This window comes from Entelurus aequoreus, linkage group LG04, assembly GCF_033978785.1.
Source record: "Entelurus aequoreus isolate RoL-2023_Sb linkage group LG04, RoL_Eaeq_v1.1, whole genome shotgun sequence".
NCBI lineage: Eukaryota > Metazoa > Chordata > Actinopteri > Syngnathiformes > Syngnathidae > Entelurus > Entelurus aequoreus.
The window spans coordinates 43,018,392-43,045,788 of NC_084734.1; the positions used below are offsets into that span (position 1 = coordinate 43,018,392).

The following is a 27,397-nucleotide window of genomic DNA, read 5'->3' on the forward strand; positions in this document are numbered from 1 at the left end:
ACACCTTGCCAGCGATGACGAGAACAACTAAGGTTGCCAGCCAATGGGTCCACCGGGACTCCAGCAGCTGTGGAAAGAAGTGTCGGGAGTGCCGAAGCAGCGAGGAGGCCTGAAGCAAGCCGAGGGCCTGGACCAAAGCCCCACGCCCCATACTCTGCCCCCGCCTTCCCCAAAGCCCCCACAGCTCCAACTCTACCTGAGTTTTCCCCAATTTCGGCCAGCACGCACATGCCACTGAACAGTCTGCCCAATGGACTGAACCACACCCCAAAGAGAGACAGACTGTTTGAGTGGATCTCTTTCTTCACCAAGGCAGCCAAACGCCCAACGAGGTGTCGGCAGGCCACCAGCCGGAGGCACCACCGAGCCATCTATACGAGCACTAATCGAACATGGACTCATACGAAATTCAGTTGTGTGTTCAAAATCAATTGATAATTAACAATATTGGTAACTACATTCATTGCAAATGTCTTACAGTCATAAGTCTATATACATTCATCTATTTATGTTCAATGATGTTCATGATCAAAGTATTTGTTATTCCCTTACTAAATCAAAGGGTAGGCCACTAATTGTGTTCTGTGAGATGGTTTTACTGCAGGCTGGTAACAGCGATCGCTCTGAAGGAGGGTCATAGACGGAATGTTTGCTTCGTATAAAAACATTGAGGTTTTTGCCTCTATCTGCGGTAGAGATTTAAGTTAGTGGTCTTTATCAGAAATTGTTTTGGTCCAGGGTCTTAAGACCCTGGAAGGCGGGTATGTAGTAGAATTTCTGACCTTTTGACCTATATTTCTTGTCTTTTAAGAATGTCCGCTCATTTTCAATACTCTTGTATTTTGTGCCATTGAATGGACCAGTTGTGGGACAAAAGTGAATATTAAGTCGTGCCAACCTGTCTATAGAATGTGTTGACTGTCTAAAGGATTCGAGTTGTTATGGAACAGATAGGAAAAGCAAAACAAGACATTGACGCACTTGGTAAGGAATGACGACGCACAACAGACATATAAAAAATGGCAGAAGACCGGAACTCGGGGGTGATTTTGGCTCGTGTGTGTCTTGTGTGCTCTGGAGTACATTGTGTCTGCTTGCACGGACAACTTAATTCAACCTGCACTTCTGATAATGGGTAAATAAATTTGTTGTACTAAACTACTTTTGTTGCCTGCTTAAGCTTCGGACAATCCACTACAAAAACAAAAGTGTAAAATATCTTAGAATTTAGGGTATGGGCCTTTATTCACAATTTTGGCTTTTTAGCAGTTAAAAAATGAGTCTACTAGCAAAATTACAAAAAAAATTGTATATCTTGGGTTACTTTTACTTTGTGATTTACTAAGACTTGAGATGTCAGGATATAAAGTACACTATTATGAAAATATTGAATAATCCATGTTCTTGTTTTAAAAAACCTTATGATACAATTATTTCATTTGACATAATAAAAAAATAAATAGAACATAACCAAAATAATCATTAGTGCCGCTTGACTTTGCTGATACATCATACAAGGACTTGCTTCAGATGGTATTTTGGTGACACTGTTCTAGCAAGAAGATTACAACATTCCCGGTCTGATCGTAAAGCAGACTCACACAAACACAAATTTGTTGTGCACTAATCCAAACGTTTATTTCAGACCACAAAGTGCTGACCTCTTGTTGACCTCACACCAAGTAGAAAATATTTATGAGAATGATGATCTTAAACTCCATGATGCTTTTCAATCATCAATTCAAGCTGGATCACATTCACCATGATTACATGTGTCTTTTTCAACTCAACTCCTTTTACAAATCCAGTTCCTGGGATGCGACTCTCTTCACATCGCCTGTCGGATCTTTTCCAGGCTCTTCTCGATGTTGTCGATGACCTCCACGGCCGCCTGTGGGATCCTGGTGCCCGGCCCAAAGATAGCGCACACGCCGTTCTGGTACAGGAAGTCGTAGTCCTGTGTTGAGAAGGCAAACAAGGCAAGATAGTTCCAGGTCCTAAATGGCTCTCGAAGTGTCCCAATTTGTCAGATTACCTACTCAGACGTCTCATGTGCAGGTGAGAGGCATGATTTATGATCTACAATAAACTGCCAAGGAGCAAGTAAGTAAGCTGACCACTCTATGACATAGGGACACACGGTAGTGATCACGTCGCCGCTATAAATAGTTATACTGCGTTAGTGTTTATAATAACAGTATCACTAATATTTGGTTAATATTCAAGTCACGAAATGTAAATGGAGAATTGTTGGCGCTTTGTAAATGGTTATTTTATGGGTGGAATAGAGGAGCTCCCGTTGGCTCCGCTGTAAGCAGACTTTTATTTATGTGTATTCATTATTTAGAATGCATAAAAAAAAAAACATTTAGAATGCATTAAAAAAAACAACATCCAGCCATCATGACGATGGATGGATGTTTGTTTTTTTCCATAATGATTGTGAACGATAGGCAAAATTCCAAGTAAAGTGCAGTTCCCCATTAAGTTGTTTGGCCAACTGGTTTGACAACTGATTAGTGTCATGTGACACTCCAGTCCATCAGGGGACACCAATGAGCATTAGAAAATGTGGCTCTATCTGCTGGATCTCACGGGGCACTGCCCCATGTGGAGAGTTTCACCATTGGGTAGTGATGGTTATCTTCCACATTTAAATCAATCCATCCATCCATTTTGTATTTTAATCAATAAAGTACCAATTCCCAGGTACACATTTTGGTATTTTTGTGTTTTCATGTGTTAATACATGTAAATTGTATATGTAATAGATTTGTCAACCTATTTAACAGTGAGCTGATAATAATAACTGTGCTGTCCAGTGGTTATATCATGTTTTCCTACACTTCTGAGTCTCATTTGCAAGTGCTATACAGAAGACTTTGCATGCAGTTGAAATTCCAAAACATTAAATAGCAGTAGTGAATAGGCTGCGGTGTGTTGTCGTAATCAGGAAGTATTCTTTGTCATGAAGTTGAATGTGCCAGTGTAATCCTACAAGGTCTTTATACATTAAGTATTCTACTTATTACACATCAGCTGTTTGATTGTAAAATGTATCTTAGTTGTAGTTTCCATTACCAAATTTGGAGGTGATACAATTGGCATGCAAAATCTCCAGTGCTAATAGGTAGCATGTATATGACATATCCAATGTCAATTAGCATCGAGCTAGCAAATTTTTAAAAGTGGAGCCTTACTTTTGAGGGATTTCTATCAGGCATGTTTATTTGGTTGGCTTGTAAATTTCCAACATTACCAAGAGACAGTCCTCTATGAATACACTTGTTTCCCCACCAAGTGCTTGAGGCGGTGCCGAGTCTACAACTGGACGTGACAATAACGGGCAACTAAGGTATTAAAATATAGCACCGTTTGATTTTATATTACTCGGTACACAGTAATACCTACAAAATTTGGTCATGTACTTATAATAGTACAAAATTTGGTACCCATTCTACTATTGAAATGGAGGGGGGAGAGAGACAAGTTTGCAAAGTGATACTTAAAAATTAAATAAGCATTGCAATATTTAGTTTATTGCATTGCCTGTTGTGTACTTAACAACCAGACCCTTTCCTATGTCGTGATCAGATCCATTTCCTGTTCTATGGTAATCATCACATTTTTCACTGGTATTCTTATGTGGTGGCATCACATAAAAAAGACAAAGAAAAAAACAAAAAGCAGCTGAAATTTTGCTGGTTTGAGCAATGTTTTAACAAAAACTCCAAATTGTACCACTTTAGAAAATGATCATATTTTGACCCTTTCACATAACGAAATACAGCAAACAAAGTATCAAAGTATTTTTGGATAGAGTTCTTGTATTGGAAATATAATTATGTATATCAATATCCGAATAGTGTTGGATGTACCCGCTGGGACGTTACAGGGCACAAATATAACATTTTCAAACATTTTTCAATATACCTGAGGTGGGATGACACCTCCGCAGATGACCAGGATGTCGGGCCTGTTCAGTTTGCGTAGCTCCTTGATGAGTTCTGGCACCAGCGTCTTGTGCCCGGCAGCGAGCGTACTTACACCGACGCAGTGCACGTCTGCGTCCACCGCCTGCTGGGCAACCTCTAGGGGTGTCTAAGAAGATAAAAAGACAGCATATAAACTATTCTTCTGTCTACTTCAAAATATGACAGTCAAAGATCTCTATACGACAGAAGGGGAGTTAAAGGAGACCTGAAAGAGCGGCCCAATGTCCACATCGAAGCCGAGGTCAGCAAATCCCGTGGCGATGACCTTTGCTCCTCTGTCGTGGCCGTCCTGACCCATCTTGGCCACTAGGAGGCGAGGGTTCCGGCCTTCAAGGCTCTTAAATTCTGTCACTCTACATGTATTAAGAAAAAGACGGTAAAAAACCCTGGGCGGGTCACAAAGATTAGGATGTGGTCTGGTACCTGTTGTGGGCAAGAGAGATCTCCTCGTGCTCACCGAACTCGCTGCGGTAGGCGCCGCTCACCATGCGCGTGCTCGCCTTGTGTTCGCCAAACACTCTCTTCATGGCGTCCGTGATCTCACCAACAGAACATCTGAAGATCACACATTCCGCTGATTTAACTAGAAATGCCATCTAGTCTGTAGACTGTAGATGACCACAATATATCCTGTCAAAAATGCTTATATGTGCCATTAAATTTCAATAATACACAACAATGACTTATTGAGGAAAAAAATGCATGAAAAATAAAGAGCATTTTGTGTATGAAACATCTCTGCTGTAGCTGCAAATGGATACTGCTATGCAATTAGTTTGAGAAGTCCACCTTTACAATATAAATGATGAAGCTTTTTGTGTTACAACTGCATAGAAATTGTGTTTTTAACAGAAGAAAAGCCTGCTAGGCTACAATTAAAAATAATAACCAGTACCACTCTACAAAAAGTGTACCTGTCATTTCAGTTAATAATGACATATATATTTAATCAAGAGTTGTAAATTGACTTACAAGACAACAGAATGTGCTGACTTTTATAGTTAACTTAAAGGATAAGGCTTAATTAAACAAAGTGTGGGCTCACTATTTAGCAAACAGGAAGTTGCTGGGTGAATGACCAAAATTGTAATCAAGTAAGAGTACTATTACTTTAAAGTAATGTGTATCAGCAAAAGTAAGAAATCAGTAAAAAAAATACTCAAGTACTGAGTAACTAGGGAGTAACTTTAGATTTATTTAGTAGCTGTTTTTTTAGTAGTACTTGTACAACAACTGTAGTTAGTGGTTGTGTGCGTGCTTGTGTGTGAGATGACAGAGGGACCCTACTACAACACATATTTCAAAAGATGCACATTTTACATTCACTTGATGCTATAAGAGGGATAATGTTTGCATAAAGTTAGCTAAAACAAAAAAAAACACACATTAACAAATTAGCGCAACATGTTTTCTCTATTTGGAAGTGACATTCTTGTAGGCTGAAATGTGAACATTTCTACTGACAAAGATGACGGTGCATGATTTAAATGTTATTTTTCATAGTTTGTAAATAAGAAGAGTTGTGCTGCCTCGTCTGACGTTGTGTCACTTTTTACAGTGTGTAGTTTATTCGGATCATGTGACTGCCAAGTTCTAGTTGATTGGTAAAATGGAGTCAAACATCACTAGTGCTTACATTGGATTGGTGAAACAGTCTTTGTGTAAATCGTAAATAAAAACAGAATACAATGATTTGCAAATCCTTTTCAACCTATATTCAATTAAATAGACTGCAAAGACAAGATACTTAACGTTCGAACTGGAAAATGTTATTTTTTGCAAATATTAGTTCATTTCGAATTTGATGCCTGCAATATGTTTCAAAAAAGCTGGCACAAGTGGCAAAAAAGACTGAGAAAGTTGAGGAATGCTCATTAAACACTTATTTAGAACATCCCACAGGTGAATAAGCTAATTGGTGGGTGCCATGATTGGGTATAAAAGCAGTTTCCATAAAATGCTCAGTCATTCACAAACAAGGATGGGGCGAGGGTCACCACTTTGTGAACAAATGCGTGAGCAAATTGTCCAACAGTTTAAGAACAACATTTCTCAATGAGCTATTGCAAGGAATTTAGGGATTTCACTATCTAGGGTCCGTATTATCATCAAATGGTTCAGAGAATCTGGAGAAATCACTGCACGTAAGCGATGATATTATGGACCTTCGATCCCTCAGGCGGTACTGCAGCAAAAAACGACATCAGTGTGTAAAGGATATCACCACATAGGCTCAGGAACACTTCAGAAAACCACTGTCAGGAGCTACAATTGGTCGCTACATCTGTAAGTGCAAATTAAAGGCCTACTGAAACCCACTGCTACAGACCACGCAGTCTGATAGTTTATATATCAATGATGAAATCTTAACATTGCAACACATGCCAATACGGCCGGGTTAACTTATAAAGTGCAATTTTAAATTTCCCGCTAAACTTCCGGTTGAAAACGTCTATGTATGATGACGTTTGCGCATGACGTCAATCGTTGAAACGGAAGTATTTGGACACATTGTATCCCAATACAAACAGCTCTGTTTTCATCTCAAAATTCCACAGTATTCTGGACATCTGTGTTGGTGAATATTTTGCAATTTGTTTAATGAACAATGAAGACTGCAAAGAAGAAAGCTGTAGGTGGGATCTGTGTATTAGCGGCTGGCTGTAGCAACACAACCAGGAGGACTTTGACTTGGATAGCAGACGCGCTATCCGACGCTAGCCGCATCGATGATCGGGTGAAGTCCTTCGCCGCTCCGTCGATCGCTGGAACGCAGGTGAACACGGGTGTTGATGAGCAGATGAGGGCTGGCTGGCGTAGGTGGATAGCTAATGTTTTTAGCATAGCTCTGTGAGGTCCTGTTGCTAAGTTAGGTTCAATGGCATCGTTAGCAACAGCATTGTTAAGCTTCGCCAGGCTGGAAAGCATTAACCGTGTATTTACAGGTCCATGGTTTACTAGTATTGTTGATTTTCTGTCTATCCTTCCAGTCAGGGGTTTATTTCTTTTGTTTCTATCTGCAGTTAAGCCCGATGCTATCACGTTAGCTCCGTAGCTAAAGTGATTCGCCGATGTATTGTCGTGGAGATAAAAGTCACTGTGAATGTCCATTTCGCGTTCTCGACTCTCATTTTCAAGAGGATTTAGTATACGAGGTGGTTTAAAATACAAATCCGTGATCCACAATAGAAAAAGGAGAGAGTGTGGAATCCAATGAGCCAGCTTGTACCTAAGTTACGGTCGGAGCGAAAAAAGATGCGTCCTGCACTGCACTCTAGTCCTTCACTCTGACTTTCCTCATCCACAAATCTTTCATCCTGGCTCAAATTAATGGGGTAATCGTCGCTTTCTCAGTCCGAATCGCTCTCGCTGCTGGTGTAAACAATGGGGAAATGTGAGGAGCCGTTCAACCTGTGGCGTCACGCTACTTCCGGTACAGGCAAGGCTTTTTTTATCAGCGACCAAAAGTTGCGAACTTTATCGTCGATGTTCTCTACTAAATCCTTTCAGCAAAAATATGGCAATATCGCGAAATGATCAAGTATGACACATAGAATGGATCTGCTATCCCCGTTTCAATAAAAAAAATTCATTTCAGTAGGCATTTAAAACTCTACTATGCAAAGCGAAAGCCATTTATCAACAACACCCAGAAACGCCGCCGGCTTCACTGGGCCCGAGCTCATCTATGATGGACTGATGCAAAGTGGAAAAGTGTTCTGTGGTCTGACGAGTCCACATTTCAAATTGTTTTTGGAAACTGTGGATGTCGTGTCCTCCGCAACAAAGAGGAAAAGAACCATCCGGATTGTTCTAGGCGCAAAGTTCAAAAGCCAGCATCTGTGATGGTATGGGGGTGTATTAGTGCCCAAGGCATGAGTTACTTACACATCTGTGAAGGCACCATTAATGCTGAAAGTTACACACAGGTTTTGGAGCAACATGTGTTGCCATCCAAGCAACGTTATCATGCTTATTTCAGCAAGACAATGCCAAGCCACGTGTTACAACAGCGTGGCTTCATAGTAAAAGAGTGCGGGTACTAGACTGGTCTGCCTATAGTCCAGACCTGTCTCCCATTGAAAATGTGTGGCGCAATATGAAGCCTAAAATACCACAACGAAGACCCCGAACTGTTAAACAACTTAAGCTGTACATCAAGCAAGAATGGGAATTAATTCCACCTGAAAAGCTTAAAAAATTGGTCTCCTCAGTTCCCAAACGTTTACTGAGTGTTGTTAAAAGGAAAGGCCATGTAATACAGTGGTAACAATGCCCCTGTGCCAACTTTTTTGAAATGTGTTGCTGCCATTAAATTCCAAATTAATGATTTGCAAAAAAAATTAAGTTTCTCAGTTCAAACATTAAATATCTTGTCTTTAGAGTCTATTCAATTGAATATTATAAATTAGAATGTAATGCAACCTATTCTCCTTCCCTGAACCAACAGCCTCTCGGCAACCTACTACAAAAGCTGCCACCCTGCCAAAGCTACCTTCCCCTTCTAGTGTAGCAGGCTAAAACTGGCCCTGCTTTACCATAAAGTGGTAGTCAATAACGTGCATGTAAAAAAGATAATTAAGTCCGTTGTGTCCTTGGGCAAGACACTTCACCCTTTGCCTCTGATGGCTGCTGGTTAGCGCCTTGCATGGCAGCTCCCGCCATCGGTGTGTGTGAATGTGTGTGTGAATGGGTGAATGTGGAAATACTGTCAAAGCGCTTTGAGTACCTTGAAGGTAGAAAAGCGCTATACAAGTATAACCCATTTATCATTTATAAGTGCAGCATTTTAAAGATACCTGGCGCGCGCTGCCTCCACAGCTAACGCCAACAGGTTGCCCTCTCTGTTCCGTGCGCATTCCTCAATGGCGGCGAGACACTTGCTGGCAGCGTCAGCATCGCGGCTCTCTCTCACCTGCGACAGCATATTTTAAATTTTAGCTCCTTTTATAATCACAATTGTAAACACTTTGCTCAATGAATGCCTCATCATTGTTTGGAAAAGCTCGTATTTCCTGTGTGTTGGTGTTGATTTATTTGCGAAGGTGCACCTAATAAAGTGTGTACTGCAGCGTTCGTTTAGTGGCGCTAACCTTCTTTAGCTTCTCGATCTGTTTCTGCCGTACGAGCGTGTTGTCGATGGCCAACACCTCCACACTCTCCTCCTTCTCCAGGCGGTACTTGTTGACCCCGACAATGACCTCTGACCCTGGGGACAGAAAGGAAAAATAAATAAAGGGAGTGCCTTCTGAAATATTTACCGAAAAACACTATTGTACACTTAATGAGAGAGAAGCGAGCACCTAACCTAAAAATCCTGCAGCGTGAATGGTGACTCAGGCTCATACGCAAAGCATTTATGTTCAAATGAAAATGTGAATTTCAATAAAGTGGTTTTTGCAACAGCACAAAAAAAGAAGCTACAATCTCCAGGGGCCTCATGTAATAAGCTTGCTTACGCAGAAAAACCTGGCACACATGTATTTTTACTGCAAAAAAGAGATCTATCAAGACTAACATTGACGTGGAAATGTGCACTGCCTCATGCCAACTTCATACTTCACGTATGCTGTGGATACTTTGGGGACTCACATTGGAGATCGTTGGGGCTTTGCCAACATTTGATTTCAACAATGTAAAAAAGATTGAGGCAAGGACACAAAATTAACTTTTTCGCCAATGCATGTAATGATTCATATTCTTGTTTGTGAGGATGTCTATTAGTATATCAGAATCAGAATCAGAATAGTTTTATTGCCATTGTTTGAGAACGGGTTCACAAACTAGGAATTTTTCTTGGTGCAAACGTGCGACATAAAACACATAACACATATTTGGTAATAAAAAGAGCTGTAACTGAGCTATCAGCTAGACTTAGAAGGAATTCAAGGAGTTCAAGAAGCTGCTGTTAGGAGTTATTGTTCATTTGCCTGATGGCCGAGGGGAAAAAACTGTTCAGTGGCGGGAGGTGTGGGTCTGGATGGAGCGTAGTCTCCTGCCTGAGGGGAGAATAGTGTGTGTCCAGGGTGAGAAGAGTCAGCTGTGATCCGACCCACACGCCTCCCGGTCCTGGAGGAAAACAAGTCCTGGAGGGATGGGAGCTTGCAGCCAATCACCTTCTCAGCAGCAATATGTAGGCACACTGGCACCAGAGGCCGGGGAGGAATGACCCACCTTTTTATCACTAGCACAGCTGCTAGGACGAGAAGCTCTCCTGCGTTCTAATAGTAAATTCAGTAATCAAACAAGAGTCAAATTCTTTCATATCCTTGGTGATATGCTCGCAAGCCAATCGTGTTTAAATTTAAAAGATTTCAAACAAATCCATCCATCCATTTTCTCCCGCAATTGTCCCTCTTGATATTACATAATCCATATTACATAATTTTAATGAACAAGAGATATTAACGTCTTTTCCCATTAAGAAAAATCATACCCCAATCTAAATTTGTATGAACACATTACTGTCTAAACAACTAAGATACAGTATTCACAAAGAACATAAAGTCTGGGCAGTATTTGCACAAAGTTATCAATATATAATCGACAATGTCGAATTGAAACGGACGGACGTCCATTCAACAAGAAGTGAAATCGAGTGATGTCACACAAACCGGAAATCAAATTAAATAATTAACATCTGTTGCATTCATCCATTTTCTACCGCTTGTCCCTTATGGCAGGGGTCCCCAAACTACGGCCTGCGGGCCGGATACGGCCCCCCAGCGTCCAAAATCTGGCCCACGAGAAGTCCCAAATTAATTAAAAAAAATAAAATAAAAAATTATTTTTATTTTTTTTTAAAAATTTGTCCTTACTAGCCCATTTTCTACCGTCTCCTAGCCACTCAGACAAATCATATTGTCTAAAAATGCATTTTACCATCGATAACGTGACATGCAGCAAGTGCACTCTTTAAGTCAATTAGTGCGCGAGGAATATATATGTATGAATACATATATATACACATATACATATATGTATACATATATACACATATACATATATGTATACATATATACACAAACTTTTTGACTCCGGGGCCGCATTGGGGTAAAACAATTTGGCTGGGGGCCGCGCTATATATATATATATATATATATATATATATATATATATATATATATATATATATATATATATATATATATATGTAAATGTGTGTGTGTGTATATATGTATATGTCCATGTATATATATATGTGTATATATGTATATATATATATGTATATGTGTATGTGTATATATATATATATATTATATGTAAATGTGTGTGTGTGTGTATATATGTCCATGTATATATATATATATGTATATATATATGTATGTGTATGTGTATATATATATATATATATATATATATATATATATCAGTGGAGGCTCCTCCATAGAGGTGGAGGAGGCCTGGCCTCCCCAATAATTTGAGAGAAGAGAGAGATTTAAAAAAAACAATAAATATATTTATTTTATTTATTTATTTTAACAAAAAACATATTTTTTATTTTTTATATTCATATTATTTTAGTTTTGTTCATAAATCTAAATGTTCCCATGGCTAAAACCCAATATTGCAATTGTAAAGCAACAGGCCAGATTTCCCTATCAGTTTGTATTAAGGGAGGCCAGGCCTCCCCTAGGAAATTAGCTTCTCATAGAAGTCAATGTAATGCATGCTTTTTCATGCCAATATGTGATTGGCCAGATCACTGAAAATGGGTGGGCAACGGAGGCCTGGCCTCACCATGCATTGTGTCCAGGGCTGAAAGATTGACATTTTGTTCGTCCAATCACATGCTACTGGTTCATTTGGAATCAATCCTTTCCTTTCCTAATCAACACAGAAGCCATTTTGAGAATTCGCCAGCCACTTCAGTCAAACAAACACTCGCCATAGTGGCTACGAGTGTCCTATCAACTTGTGCTTTTCAGGAAATTTAGAGAACACCCCTGGCTATCATCCGTGAAGTTTATAGCTCATATAGCCAAATACTTTTGCTTAAAACGACCTCGGAAATCGGCGAGATTCTGGCGCAATTTGAGATCTTGGGCTGGAGATAGATATGCGTTAACGTTAAACCCTTCACTCTAGGCATTTCTCCTTGAGTTGACAACATCTCTGAGACAGATTTCGAAAGCAAAAGCTGCTGCTGCTAATCGCTCATTGACATTTATCTCTGTAGTTTGGACATTTTTACAGTTGAAGTTTAGCTCATTGTTTTCCATCCAGTTAGCTGTGTGTGTTCGAGCAAGCCTAGATTAGCCAGGCAAAATGGATGTGAGAGAGGAAAATGTACATGGAACAGGTGCTTGTGGTGGTGGCTTGGGTCCGAATCCAGTGGAGTCCAGGAGAGAGCATGCCGCCCCTCAGCTAAACCAGATGTGAGTTGAACTAATTAGATGTCTCTACCAGTGTTACACCACTAGTTCTCAGTAGTAATAACACTCCATTTTGTCTGTGTTTCTCAGCAGATAAAGCCAACTGGAACCATATTTTTACATATTTTATATTAAATATATTGAATAAAACTACATATGATAAAGAAAGTGTTATCTTATCTTTTTTATATGCTAAACTTGATTAAATTGGTGATTACATGTTGAAGCTGTAGAAGAATGAAAAATGTAAGCTAAACAAAATTGTTTTTAACTACATAATTAAAATTCCTGCCTTTTACACATGTTCACTTGGCGTTTATATAACATCCAAATGTCATTTCTCAGCTTAATTATCAGGCAGGCTCATAGACTTACAGCAATGTAATTTCTTCAGGAAGGCACAAGGCTAAGCTCTGCACAATGAATTGCATCAGCAAGAACTTTCTGACTGTAGCTTACACTCCAAATAGTATGCCTTTGGCCAGCACAAAGACAGATAAGAGAACAGGGAACATTCCATCGCGAGTGAAGTGAGCAAGCGGAAAAAAATGGCCTCCTCAATTCTGGAAGTCACCAGCCTCCACTGATATATATATATATATATAAGACGTAACTGCACTTTTTGTCCATGTAGATGAAAATAGTGTTCATGAATGAGATCTAGGGCTGCAAATTTCGGCCGAAGTAATAATTAAGATTATTGTTATCAATATTATCATAATTACAGATTGTTAGGTAACGCAGTGTTGGGGTGTGAGCTTAATACCATCATGTAATTTGTAATGTCTAATAAAAAGACTATAGATAAACGTTATCCATACATCTAAAGACAAATATTACCTTTATTTTATTCTTTAATAATATCAACTTGTCACCTTTTTGTCATTACATGATGCCTTTATCTTTATTTTTTACATTTTGATAGAGGGAGTTTTTTTTTAAAATTATTTATTTAAGTCATGTACATGTAGATGGTGTATCTGGACAGATCCATTAAGAGTTTGAGCAGAAATATGTCGTATAGGAATTAACTACACACAATTACACATTAACAACGTGCTATGTCACATGAATAGTTTTTGAAGTAATACATTTGTGACATGAAAAGAACACAAGTAATGTAAAACCGTCTGGTGTTTACTTTTTGATATCAAAATAAAACACAAAGCAGTTTGGCTAATGAAGATAAAGTCAAATAAACAAGCTTTGTTCTTCTCCAGCGCAGTTAAATAAAGGATGAGTGAACATCGCAGTAAACAAACTAAGAACTTTATAAACAAGTTGTGACAACGTTCACGACACATCATCTGCTGCATGTTTCCTCACGTCATTAACTCTCAGTCACAGCAGCTTATGGACGCCGTATTGAGAAAATAAAAGCAACATCAAATAGTTTTCTCTTTCGCTGTATACTTTTAGTGCATCCGTCTCCAATATGCAGCTGCAGCTCCAGTGCAGCTGAGATAGGCTCCAGCACCCCCGCGACCCTGAACGGGACAAGCAGTAGAAAATGGATGGATGGGTGGATGTCTCCAATATTGTCCACACCTGTCTCCATCTAAACACAGCAGTGCGCTCCTAAACGCACAGCGGGAAGAGAGGGAAAATGACGCTGAACCAAGCGCTTGGCTTCGTTAACTCCAAGGGGAAATCTCCGGAGCAAAGTCTGTGTCGTTGGTCCGCCATGATTATCAAGCCAAATGACGCTAGTGCGCATGCGCCTGACTTTGTGTTGCCTAAAAAGCATTAATAAATAATGTTTTTTTTCTGTAATTAAAAAATTAGACAGTGTTACTAACCGTCTGGAATTTTATTCCGAATTATAATTTTTTACAGTTACATCCCTCGTCCATTAACAAGTAAAATGTCAAGGGCGGTCACGGCATGTTCTTGCTGCCGATGATGGTCAATTTTTTAGGGCATTACGGCAAATGACGAGGGCGGTCGCGGCAGTTGCCGCGGTTAAATTCGAGCCCTGCTATTGCACTCGCAAATTCTGTCATCTAGACCAGTGGTCCTGAACCACCGGTACCGGTCCGTGGATCGATTGGTACCGGGCCGCACAAGAAAGAATTAGTTATTTCCGTTTTATTTATTATCTGAGCCCGAACGATTTTTTTTTTTTTTTAGTATTTTATTTTGAAAAATGACTGGATTCTCTCAAGCAGCAAAATTGAACCCAGCTAGGAAAATGTGTAAAAAACAGACGTCTTTGGTATTTGTGAAGGGGAAAAGGCACCGGGAAGAGAGAGAAGAACAGCCTACAACTTCCAACAAAAAGAAAGCTTTTAACAGACAATACCAGGAGTCCTACTTTAGATATGGATTTATCGCACCGAGCCCTCGCACTCCAGGTTGACAAATCTACAGCGTTACGGTGAGTTAAAATTCTCATGTTCTTTATATTTGTTTTAATGTTGTATCTGCATCTTATTTTGAAGGCATGTAACCGTTACCATAGCAACCCCCCCCCCGGTCCGTGAGACAAATTTTCAAGCGTTGACCGGACTGCAGTTGCAAAAAGGTTGGGGACCACTGATCTAGACAAAGTGCTAATTCAATCAGTGTGTCAGGTGGCAGTTTCGTCATGGGTAGCAAGTTTGTTGTTAATTAGACAATTTAATCTCTCAAAAATGCTGCATAAAGCGGCGTCACCAAATTTGCTCTCTGCAGCGAGGATACAAAATTCAATGGGGCATGCAGCTACAGAGAGCTTGCCTTGTTTAAGGTCTGCCTGCTTCCCTGCCTTTTAGGGATCAAACCTTCATTATTTTGTTAGTAAACAAAGATAGTGACATGCGCACAACAGGAGAGTTCTTACAACGCCATCGCCAACACCCTAACAAATTATGTACCAAAAAGAACGCTGTGGTCATCAGGTGCTGGGTTATCAGAGGCTCCCAGAAATAGTCAAAAGAGGATCGGTGATGCAGCCTTTGTCAACTACGCCCCAAAACTATGGAACACACTGCCCAAAAATATCAGGGAAGCCAACTCGATAGATATCTTCAAAAGACAGCTTAAAACCTATCTCTTTACTCAAGCATTTAAATTTGATATCAGGGAAGCCAGCTAACTACACTTTTAACCACTACACTATCACCTTGCACTTGCTGCACCCACACTGCATCACCCTTTTATTTCCTACATTGCTCTTAAATTTCTGCATCCACACTGTGATTAGTGTACTGTAAATTAAACCTGCGATTCAGTGCTTTTTATTTCCTACATTGCTGTGATTACTGTACTGTAAATGAGACCTATGGCTCACAGCGATCCTTGTATGTTATTATACAAGGATTACTGTCTGCATTACTGTCTACATGAAGCTGTCAAATCGCGCAGCAGCTGGTCATGATTATCAAGAGTGTCCAAAGCTAGTGAGCGCAGAGTGGAGTTGTTCTTTTTTAGCGTGGTCCATGTTGGCCAGTAGATTTGTCAGAGTAGGACCCCAAAGCAGAGCAACAAATACATAAGCAAAATAACATAAAGTGACTCAACAAGGAGTGAAGTAAAATAAAGTATAAACACTTAAGGTGTGGAGAAACAGAAATCGCACACAGTAGTGGAGAAGTAACGTTTAAAGGGGAACTGCACTTTTTTTTTGGAATTCTGCCTATCATTTACAATCATCATGAGCAACAAGAACATTTCATTTTTTTTAGAATTTTAAAGATGATAAAAAACGCTTGCAATATGCGGCTAATGGGAGTCACCATTGCAGCTTCAAAGCCCTCTAAAACAACTCCCTCCGTCAACATGTTATATACACACTGCAAGTATATATATAAAGTAGTAACAGACACATTCATAACAATATGCAATATGTACAATGTTTACTGTATTTTGGTCATTTTAAGCAATACCTGAACTTCTTTCCTCAGTGCATTTATTACCGTTTCCATAGCAGCGCACTTCCAACTACTGGCAACAAATGTGTGTTCTTCTTCCGGAAACAAACGTGGGTGTGTTCTAATCATGGCAGATAACAAAGGCGACCACTTTTGGACAAATGAGGATTCACAACCTTATCTTTTTGAACCTGAATATACGGTGGATGAAATACTTGTTATAGAAGCAAGCACAAAGAGAGGGTTAAACGTTGGATCAGATGACGAAAGCCAAGAGAGTGAGGTCGGTGTGACTCTCTTGGCGTAAATGTTGAACTTGGAGCCAAGCTATGCCAACATAAATGGCGTGCTTACCTAAAACCAACTGGAAAAAACTTCACCGGCCAAATGGACCAAACGGACAACTGTCCATCGAGTGAGCCACTATAATATTGATCATGATACGAGCAGCACATCATGCTTGTTATCACAACTAAAGTAAATACACCGTCGAGCTTGCTGTGTAAAAACAAAACAGAAACTTGAAAATAATTTAATTTTAAGATTAGTATTTTTTTAGGTAAACATTTTTACAAGACATGTCCTTGTTCGCATAGAGACTTTAACCAACATGTCAACCGCTTCAGGGATGCTCGACGGCAGGTGACAATATTGGCACTGCAGCAAGACACTCTTTCAGATTGTTTGCATTTGTTGTGTCAGTTGTTCTTGTACAAAATAGTTGTGACTGGGAAGCTCGAGTTTAAGTTTCCCATCAGTGTTTTACTACTGGGAACGTATCTTTGGCAATGTGATGGCAGCACAGCGCTTTAGTAACAGGGCATCACTTTTCCTTTAATTTGGAAAACAACAGGAAAAAGAAGCTAGGCTAAGCTTTGCGGGTTTGTACTTCTAGGGCTGTTTTAGCGTGCAGCTTCATACACTCCTAATACTGGAATTTGTGTCAAGTTTTAAGGTGGTGAAAACAAAGTTTGTTTGTCTTTTATTGACCAGTTTCTGCAATGCAGACGTTGTTTCCTCCATGTTTGAAGACTTTAAGTGTCAGAAAAATTGTATGTAAATTATCAAAAAACTTTCCGTTCTCTAAGTTCCCAATGAACAGACAAGAGGCTGTCTTTGTTGCACCAAGCAAAGGCTTGGAAAGTTCCATTGTGTACGATGGGAGGAGACGGGGGGGGGATATCTATTGTCATCGAAGACCTGCACAAGCTGAATCCAGGACGAGCCCAAGCCATCTTCTTCTTTTGTCTTCAATGTGACCTCTAACAAGAGCTGTTTACATAACCCCCATTCCTGTTGAAACATGTGTTGTTGTGTAAACATTGAATATCTAAATAAAGGAGGAGACGTAATCCTTTTTTCGTCAGAGCGTGCTAAGACACTGTAAGAGGTTACAGGTCGATGGCGTCTCTCCTCAATTGAGTCCAAATTTAATTCTGTCTCTGTTTGATTCTTTGCTTCTTGTCTTGTTTAATAGATATCATCAGTGTTTGAACCTGACATCTTCTTGCTCCTTCGAGCCGGATTCCAACACGTCTGACGATTCCAGCAAGAGTGAGTGAAACCAGAAAGACCATGGCAACCAACTCCTGATTGAGGAACTGCTTTTTCTTCATTTCGGCTGGAATCTGAGGACTGACGGAAAACCGAGGACAAGAGGAAGGAACACAGAGTTCAGTGAGTACGTTTTGAATTACAAATAAAGAGCGTGTGACTGAGGGTTATGACGCAAAGAGAAACCCTGTAAATCCAAGGCTCTAACAGGTAAAAAGGCCAATAAGACGGGTGACGGAGTCCGCGAAAAAGAGAAAAAAAAAAAATTAAAAATTCCGGGAATTCAACATTGAAAATGAGCTAAAGTTAAGTAAAAACTAAAATTCTAAAACTGAAGAGGCCAATATACTGCAGGAAAACGGAGTCCGCGAAAACTGAAAAATCTGTAATATCCATAAACGGATTGAAAATCCGACGGAGTCCAAAACGCAGAACTGAAATGGTCTATTCATAAAAAAACTGAAATATCCGTAAAAAAACAATAACCTGGAATGCGGCGGAGCCCACATGAAACTTTGAAATACCCGTGGATCAATTTACTGAAAGGTGTGAACGTGAGTGTGAGTGGGAGTAATCGCCATTAGGCTATCACTCTATATTAAAGTTGTGAGAAGTAAATAGTGGGTTATTGTGGAAGCTTTATGCAAGACACCTCCACTGGGGAATAATCTCCAGTAGAAGGGACGTGTACCACAATAATACATTAAACCACTGTCTTACAACAAAGACAAAAGTAATCCTTATAAGTTCGGCTCTGTAGGGGACGACGGATTACCTTAAATTCTCAAAATGGAAAGAGGGACCCAAAGAAATGCAGATAATTGAAATAAATGGCAAAGAAATCAAATTTCTGTGTGACACCGGAGCATGTAGAATTACATGTAGAGAATAAAATGAAAAATTGAAAAATGGATGGTAAATTTGAGATTGTGAGTGGAAAGAGACAGAGAGAGAGAGAAAAATCAAGTGGGAGAAGTTTTGGAAGAAATGGGAAGAAATCAATTGGAATAATTAATGCAAAATGGAATAAACTAATGCGTACGACAAAGATAATGTGGGGGTATTGAAATAAGATATGAAGAAAATGTAGACTGAAGATATACATGTATGTTTATGTATATAAATGGCGCTTTTATATATATATATATATATATAGATATATAGATATATATATATATATATATATAAAATTAAATAATGGAACAAATAAAAACCTAGATTAAAAACTATAATAAGAGTTTATATGTATAGCATGATAAAGTGATAAGGTGGGTTACATGTTTATAAGCTGAGGAAAGAAAAAAAAAAAAAGAGAAAGGCTCTTCAAAGTGTTGCTGACCTTTGCTCTTAGGAGTGCACACGCGCACTCACACACAACTTTGTGTGTGTGTGTGTGTGTGTGGCGCATTGGGGGAGGTGTGAAAATGAATGTATTACATGTAAGTTTAAAGTAGGTTTAACTTTGAAGTGTAGTATAACATTCTTAGGTTAGATTATGTTTTAGACATTTGCAGTACACCATACATCTGGGTGCTGAGCTAAAATAAGATAATAACATAACAGAATAAATAAGGAGATATGGCAATCACGACAGCTATCAGTTAGCGATAGACAACTGTTTGCTTTGAATATTGTTGAATAATAATTGCAAATAAGGGATATAAACAATTGGAAGAATGTAAATTTTGAGTGTAAAAGTATAGTTTAATTGGCGTATAGACAGTTAAGTGAGTTTAAAATGTTACTTAAAATTACATAAAGTAATACGTATAACATTTGAATTAGGAGAAAAATAACATTAGCGTTATTGAATCATCTACATAGCGAAGGACACAAAGTAAGCAAAATAAAAGTCCAATTATGCAAAACAGAAGTAAAGTATCTAGGACATTGTCTAAACAAAGATTGACGCACTATTGTGGAAAGTAGAAAAACAGAAGTACTACAAGTACAAAAACCACAAACAATGAAACAAATTATGTCATTTCTAGGAATAACTAACTATTGTAGAAGTTGGATACCAAATTATGCTGAAATAGTAGCTCCATTAAGTAAATTAATGTAAAAAATTTAATCATCTGTAGAGTGTAATTCAGAAGCTGAAGCAGAATTCTGTGAAATAAAAATAGAATAGGATGTGCGGTTGTTACGGCAACTGAAGTTTTGAAAGCTATCAAATGACCATCAAATTACTCAATGCAAGCGGCAGAACTAGTGGCACTAACAGAAGCATGTAAATTAATGAAAGATCAAAAGGTCACAATATACACAAATAGCCAATATACATTCTCAACAGTGCACACATTTGCACAACACTGGCAATATAGAGGGATGACAATGTTAACAGGAAAACCTGTAAAACATGGAGAACTATTAAAAAATTTGTAAAAGCAGTACAGCTACCAGCTAAAATAGCAATATGCAAATGTCAGCACACACCAAAGGAACAGACACAGTATCACTAGGAAATATGCTTGCTGACAAAACAGCAAAACAAGCAGCAGAAGAGGAAATACAAATTTCAAACTACAAACTAGCGCATGAATAATGATACCATACCGTACCATACCAACTTTATTTATAAAGCCCTTTAAAAACAACCACAGTTGAAAGACAAAGGGCTGTATATACTAAAAGATATGCAACAACAAAGTACTCCAAAAGAAAAAGATAAATGGATAACAAACTGAGTCACGTTGAACAAAGAAGACATCTATGTATGTCCAGACAATAAACCAATCTTACCAAAAAATCTGTATAAGTGGGTAGCAGTTTTGAGCCATGGTTGAACTCATGACTCAACAGGAGGGATATGATTACCCTTATACAGAAGTACTCTACAACCTATAGTTTTATTCTTATACAAAATGTTTATTTTTGTAAGACATGCATGACCTGTGCGAGACACAATGCACAAGGGAATATGCGCCCACAACGGGGCCAATTCCCCAAACCACAACACCCATTCCAACATCTATGCATGGATTTTATTGAACTAAATAAGAGTGAAGGAAAACATTATTGTCTGGTCAAAGTAGATGCATTTTCAAAGTGGGTAGAAATATTTCCTAAAGGAAAAGAAGATGTGCCAACAGTAGCAAAAGCATTATGCAAAGATTTAGTAAAAATGTACAGTACATGAACATTACAAATACATGAACATTACAAGTACAACAGGACTCACACCATTTGAAAGATAGCGAAAAGACCAACCTGAGTACACTTAGCACATTGTAAAAAAGGTTATATAATTGGAAAAAAGTATTTGGGATTGTATTTGTGTTATCAAAGGGACATGTTAACTAGCACACTACGAATTCCACTGTCACAGTTGTAAGCATACCATTTGATGGTGTGTCAAAGTTTGATAATAATTGGTTCCTGTTTTGGCAATTAATTTGTTCCTTATGGCGGAGCAAGTGCGAAAGGCTACAAAAACGGATTGTGTTGTATGTATATGCCCAGACAATTACTCAAGAGGAGTCAAAGAAATTGTAATTGAAGTAATGAGCAAAACAAAACGTACCTTGCAACTAAAGAGACAAAACAGAAACCAATATTTGATAAATATTTGAAAAAAGCTACGGTAATTATACCTGCATTAACATGCTAGGCTCTGTACAACAGTTAGGAAACTTATCATCGGATAACTGCTTACACATAGCAAATGTATCAATATTTGTACAAGAATTGTTAACACGCCTGAACAGTTTGATACCTGAACATTGGAAAAGAACTAGACATGATGTAAACTTGAAAAGTGTTGTTGATCCTGTAGTAGAATTTCTGACCTTTGACCTATATTTCATGTCTGTCAAGAATGTACGCTCATTTAATTTCTCTTCTATTCTGTGCCATTGAATGAACCGGGTGTGGGACAAAAGTGAATATTAAGCCGTGCCAACCTGTCTACAGAATGTTTTGATTGTTTAAGTATGATTAAGGAATCCAAGGATGTTGCAAAAACAAACATGTCAAAGACCACAAGAGTGACACACAAGAAAAAACAGTGACGCACGAAGAGACAGATAAAAATGGCAGGAGACCGGGACTCGAGAGAGATTGCTTTTTGTGAGTCCTCCGGAGGACATTTGTGTGTCTGCATGGACAGCTCAATCTGACTTGATAATGGGTAAATAAACTTTTTGTACTAAACTCACTTTTGTTGCTGTTTAAGCTTCGGACAATCCACTACAATCCAATTTTGATCGATGCAATGGGTGTCCAAAGAAGTGTATCTGACAACTATAAATTGGTAAATCAAGTTGCAGCTGGATTTGAATCATCCGTCTACTGGTGGTGTACGATTAACAAAAATGTTGACAGAATAAACTACGTCCACTACAACGTACAGAGATTAGGAAATTGGACACAGGCCGGAATTGAAGCCGTCGTTGATCAACTCGCCGCCACCTCCCTTTTGGCTTTTCAAAACCGTATGGCGCTTGACATGTTGTTAGCGGAAAAAGGAGATGTGTGCGCAATATTGGGTGAACAGTGTTGCACTTCATACCAAACAACACTGATGTTGAAAGTAGCCTGACCAAACCACTGGAAGGCCTACACACCCTTAACGGTAAACTGAAAGAGCATTCAGGCATAGATACATCTATATGGGAGGGGTGGTTGGACGTGTTTGGCAAATACAAGTCTTTGGTATCTAGTATCTATGGCTATGTTTTCAGCAAGACTGACGCTGTGTGGATGTTGTTGTATTCCCTGTCTGTGTTCTCTGTCTGTGTTCTCTGCTTAACCGTCTTGATTACCACAGCGATTAGCCCAACAGATGATAAAGCTGTTCAGATGCACCTCCTGGTGGACGACAAGGAAGATGAATCTGATGACGAGGATACCTACCTGGATGGTGTTTCTGATTTGTTTCCAGAAATGTCATAATTATGAGGGAAAAACTAATGTTCAATTCTGAGAGTAAACATAACTTGGTCCTAGGGAAATGAACCATTAACTGAAAATTGCAAGAAGAAGTTATTGGGAACAGGAATATTCTACGGAAGTTATTTGATAAACAGGAGGGAAAAGGCAGAAAAATTGTATGTAAACTATCAAAAAATGTTCCGTTCTCTGACTTCCCAATGAACAGACAAGAGGCTGTCTTTGTTGCACCAAGCAAAGGCTTGGAAAATTCCATTGTGTACGATGGGAGGAGACGGGAGGGGGTTATCTATTGTCATCGAAGACCTGCTCAAGCCGAATCCAGGACGAGCCTGAGCCCAAACCCGAGGCATCTTCTTCTTTTGTCTTCAATGTGACCTCTAACAAGAGCTGTTTACATACCCCCCATTCCTGTTGAGACATGTGTTGTTGTGTAAACATTGAATATCTAAATAAAGGAGGAGACGTAAACCTTTTTTCGTCAGAGCGTGCTAAGACACTGTAAGAGGTTACAGGTCAACGGCGTCTCTCCTCAATTGAGTCCAAATTTAATTCTTTCTCTGTTTGATTCTTTGCTTCTTGTCTTGTTTAATAGATGTAATCAGTGTTTGAACCTGACATTAAGTGTGTGAGCCACTCTGTGCATAAAGGAGGAGGCACAGCTCTCACTCAGCGCATACAGGGTAATCAGTGAGACTTACACATCAGGACATCAATTGTTAATTTGTATACAGATGTGCGTAAGTCTTACTTAAGTTTGATCCACTTTGTATGGATTTTTTTTTTCTGCGAATGCGGTTGAAACCTGTACTCGGAACTGTGCTCCTTTTTATTTTTTCTACTCGCACAACCTATTTCTCTGCACATATGTGATACTTGTCCTACCTGAGTCGATGCGAGCTTGTCGACGTGCCGCACATTCCTCAATGCGCAGTTTCGGGATGCCCTCAGCCACTGCTCTGGCCATGCCGCCCATCTCCTCAATCTCCTGGATGAACTGTAGGGTGGGGGGATACATACTGTCACTTAGTGGCCTTTTATAGGTACTACAGGGTAGAATAAGTGCATAGTGTACAGTCAAATTATGTATGTACGTAACTGTTTTATAGGAGTCATACTGTACTGAGCAGTGTTTCCTGTTTTATGGTTTTTATCACAATCCTCCCATCACTGGTACGTCTATATTATGTTCTGCGATACCACTGACTACTACACTTATTATGATTAACATAAACTTGCGCTGGCCGACCTTCAAGGCCGTGTTGTAGAGATCGTCGGTCAGCGACTCCATCATGTATGACCCCCCCCAAGGATCTGCCACCTTGGGGATGCCTGACTCCTCCTGTATGATGATCTGCGTGTTACGGGCGATGCGGGCGCTCTTGACCGTGGGCAGGCCCAGCGCCTCGTCGAACGAGTTGGTGTGGAGCGACTGGGTGCCACCAAACACAGCCGCCATGGCCTCGATCACGGTGCGGATCACATTGTTGTATGGGTCCTAAGAATGGGGACGTAGTGGCGCTTCATTAGGCACGCCTGTGTAATCTGAAGTGCATGAATCTTGCATACAAATCTTGTATTGGATTGAACATGACATCTAGTATGACCTGCCTGCTCTGTGAGAGACCAACCAGACGTCTGGCAGTGAGTGCGGAGAAGAAGAGACTTGGAGTTTTTGGGCTGGAACTTATCCTTGATCAGCGTGGACCACAACCTCCGGCCCGCCCGAAGTTTGGCAATCTCCATGTAGAAATTCATGCCTATGCCCCAGAAAAATGACAACCTGCCCAACCCAACGTCCCCCACCCCCCCCATCACACACACACACACACACACACACACACACACACACACACACACACACACACACACACACACACACACACACACACACACACACACACACACACACACACACACACACACACACACACACACACACACACACACACACACACACACACACACACACACACAGATGCTATTATAAAAATGTCTTCTGTAAGGAAGACGAATTGATGAAAAGAGATAAAAAGCGCTCCCCGGACACAATTGAGTGACAACTCCATCCTCAGACTGTTCCAGGGAAGCGTACCGAGGATTTAATCATCGTGTCAAAGTGGTTTTATTGTAGTCATTGAATGGTGGCACAAGGTCAACCAGAACCAAGAAAAAGCTACTGACTGCTTGCTGTGAAAAACCTGAATCAATATTTGGGTCAACATGTGTCTGATTAGCATTTATAAAAAAAAATTAAAAGAACGAAGTAGACTATTTTTATTTTTTTTATGTTGACTTTCTCAATTAACTTGGGACAAAAAACAGAATTGAAAAAATAATACAGGATAGACGTGCAAGACACAAATAAGTTGTTCAAAACTTGAGGTTTTATTTACTTTAAATTAGGACTCCCAGGTACTTGTCCCTTTTAAAGGCCTACTGAAACCCACTACTACCGACCACGCAGTCTGATAGTTTATATATCAATGATGAAATCTTAACATTGCAACACATGCCAATACGGCCAGGTTAACTTATAAAGTGCAATTTTAAATTTCCCGCTAAACTTCCGATTGAAAAACTCCTTTGGATATGACGTATGCGCGTCACGACGGCAACGGAAGTATTCGTACCCAATGTGTCACCATACAAAAAGCTCTGTTTTCATCGAACAATTCCACAGTATTCTGGACATCTGTGTTGGTGAATCTTTTGCAATTTGTTTAATGAACAATGGAGATTGCAAAGAAGAAAGTTGTAGGTGGGATCGGTGTTTTAGCGGCTGGCTGTAGCAACACATCAAGGAGTACTTACTTGGATAGCAGACGCGCTAGCCGATGCTAGCCGCCACCGCATCTGTGATCGGGTGAAGTCCTTCGTCGCGCCGTCGATCGCTGGAACGCAGGTGAGCACAGGTGTTGATGAGCAGATGAGGGCTGACTGGCTTAGGTGGAGCGCTAATGTTTTTATCATAGCTCTGTGAGGTCCGGTTGCTAAGTTAGCTTCAGCGTCGTTAGCAACAGCATTGTTAAGCTTTGCCAGGCTGAGAATTATTAACCGTGTAGTTACATGTCCATGGTTTAATAGTATTGTTGATCTTCTGTCTATCCTTCCAGTCAGGGATTTATTTATTTTGTTTCTATCTGCATTGGAGCCATATGCTATCACGTTAGCTCAGTAGCTAAAGAGCTTCGCTGATGTATTGTCGTGGAGATAAAAGTCACTGTGAATGTCCATTTCGCGTTCTCGACTCTCATTTTCAAGAGGATATAGTATCCGAGGTGGTTTAAAATACAAATCCGTGATCCACAATAGAAAAAGGAGAGTGTGTGGAATCCAATGAGACCTTGTACCTAAGTTACGGTCAGAGCGAAAAAAGATACACCCTGTACTACACTCTAGTCCTTCACTCTAACGTTCCTCATCCACGAATCTTTCATCCTTGCTCAAATTAATGGGGTAATCGTCGCTTTCTCGGTCCGAATCTCTCTCGCTCCATTGTAAACAACGGGGAATTGTGAGGAATCCTACCTCCTGTGACGTCACGCTACTTCCGGTATAGGCAAGGCTTTTTTTTTATCAGCGACCAAAAGTTGCGAACTTTATCGTTGTTGTTCTATACTAAATCCTTTCAGCAAAAATACGGCAATATCGCGAAATGATCAAGTATGACACATAGAATGGATCTGCTATCCCCGTTTAAATAAAAAAAATTAATTTCAGTAGGCCTTTAACTAGTTCACTAACTTAATAAAGTCACTAATTTTGCAACTGTTACTCTATGAATACATTTGTACAAAAAATATTACACACATTTGGTCTTTTCTTGTATTTAGGTCAAGTCATTTACAAAAAAAAATGGTACGCTATAAACTACTATAAGCTACACAACAGCTCAGCATACAATAACACAGATGTTATAAATATATACGTATGTAATAAGTGTCCTTATTTGAACAAATCTAAAACAGCACAAAATTTGTCAGTAAAAACAAGTATCAAATAATTAAAGTTACTGTACATAGGCGAATGAGAGAGAAATTACTTAAGTCGACAAGTGCATCAACGGAGGGACAGATTTGACGGGAAACGCCTATATTTATTGGTTGCTCCAGGAAAGTGCGCATTTTGGATGAAGACGCGCAGAGACAGACCTAAGTCAAGGGGGAGAAAGCCGCGCAGCCAGAATCTGCTCAATTGCATACCATTTTTCACTCAAGCACATGGGAGTTTAGGGCCCTAAATTATCCATTGTGTTACCCACCCCAAGCAGCTGCAGGCAACATACGGATCACATCGATGCAGCAGTGTTAATTTTGTTGACTAATAATTTTCGTCTTTGTTATCGTCAACAACCTATTTTGAAATAAGACGATAACGAATCAAAACAAAATGCACGTTGAATAAGGCGATAACAAAATTAACTGACATTTTACTTAACGAATAAAAAGAAGACAAAAATGTTGACAGAAACGAAAGTCAATCATGTTTAATTTCGTCTTGTAAATGGGTGGGACAAGTTTGGAATATATCCATATCCATTCTAATCACAGCTCTTTGATAGCGTTCGTATGAGAGAAAGCAAGGAATTTTGTTGAAGAGGTTCATTTAGCCTACTAACGTGTATTTATAAGTGGTTGATTTATATAGGCTAGTAAGGTAAAGTTTTGTACCTGACAAGTTTCGGCTATCTTGCTTCTGCAGCCTTCATCAGAGGTGTCACGTGATG

General features: G+C 39.5%; 1 protein-coding gene across 4 annotated transcripts in view; it reads right to left on the minus strand.

Annotated features, from left to right (window-relative positions):
• Window positions 1-1,612: 1,612 nt before the first annotated feature.
• mmut (methylmalonyl CoA mutase) overlaps window positions 1,613-27,397 on the minus strand; it is a 34,768-nt gene continuing 8,983 nt past the window's right edge. For all 4 annotated transcript variants that reach the window (XM_062044934.1, XM_062044935.1, XM_062044932.1 and 1 more), the window contains exons 5-13: window positions 24,280-24,451; window positions 23,918-24,166; window positions 23,554-23,665; window positions 9,089-9,204; window positions 8,795-8,910; window positions 4,419-4,550; window positions 4,201-4,348; window positions 3,934-4,101; window positions 1,613-1,957 (exon numbers count right to left, since the gene is read on the minus strand). In XM_062044934.1, coding sequence (XP_061900918.1) covers window positions 1,829-1,957; window positions 3,934-4,101; window positions 4,201-4,348; window positions 4,419-4,550; window positions 8,795-8,910; window positions 9,089-9,204; window positions 23,554-23,665; window positions 23,918-24,166; window positions 24,280-24,451 — 1,342 coding nt within the window. In that variant the 3' untranslated portion in view covers window positions 1,613-1,828. The remainder of the gene's footprint in view (window positions 1,958-3,933; window positions 4,102-4,200; window positions 4,349-4,418; window positions 4,551-8,794; window positions 8,911-9,088; window positions 9,205-23,553; window positions 23,666-23,917; window positions 24,167-24,279; window positions 24,452-27,397) is intronic.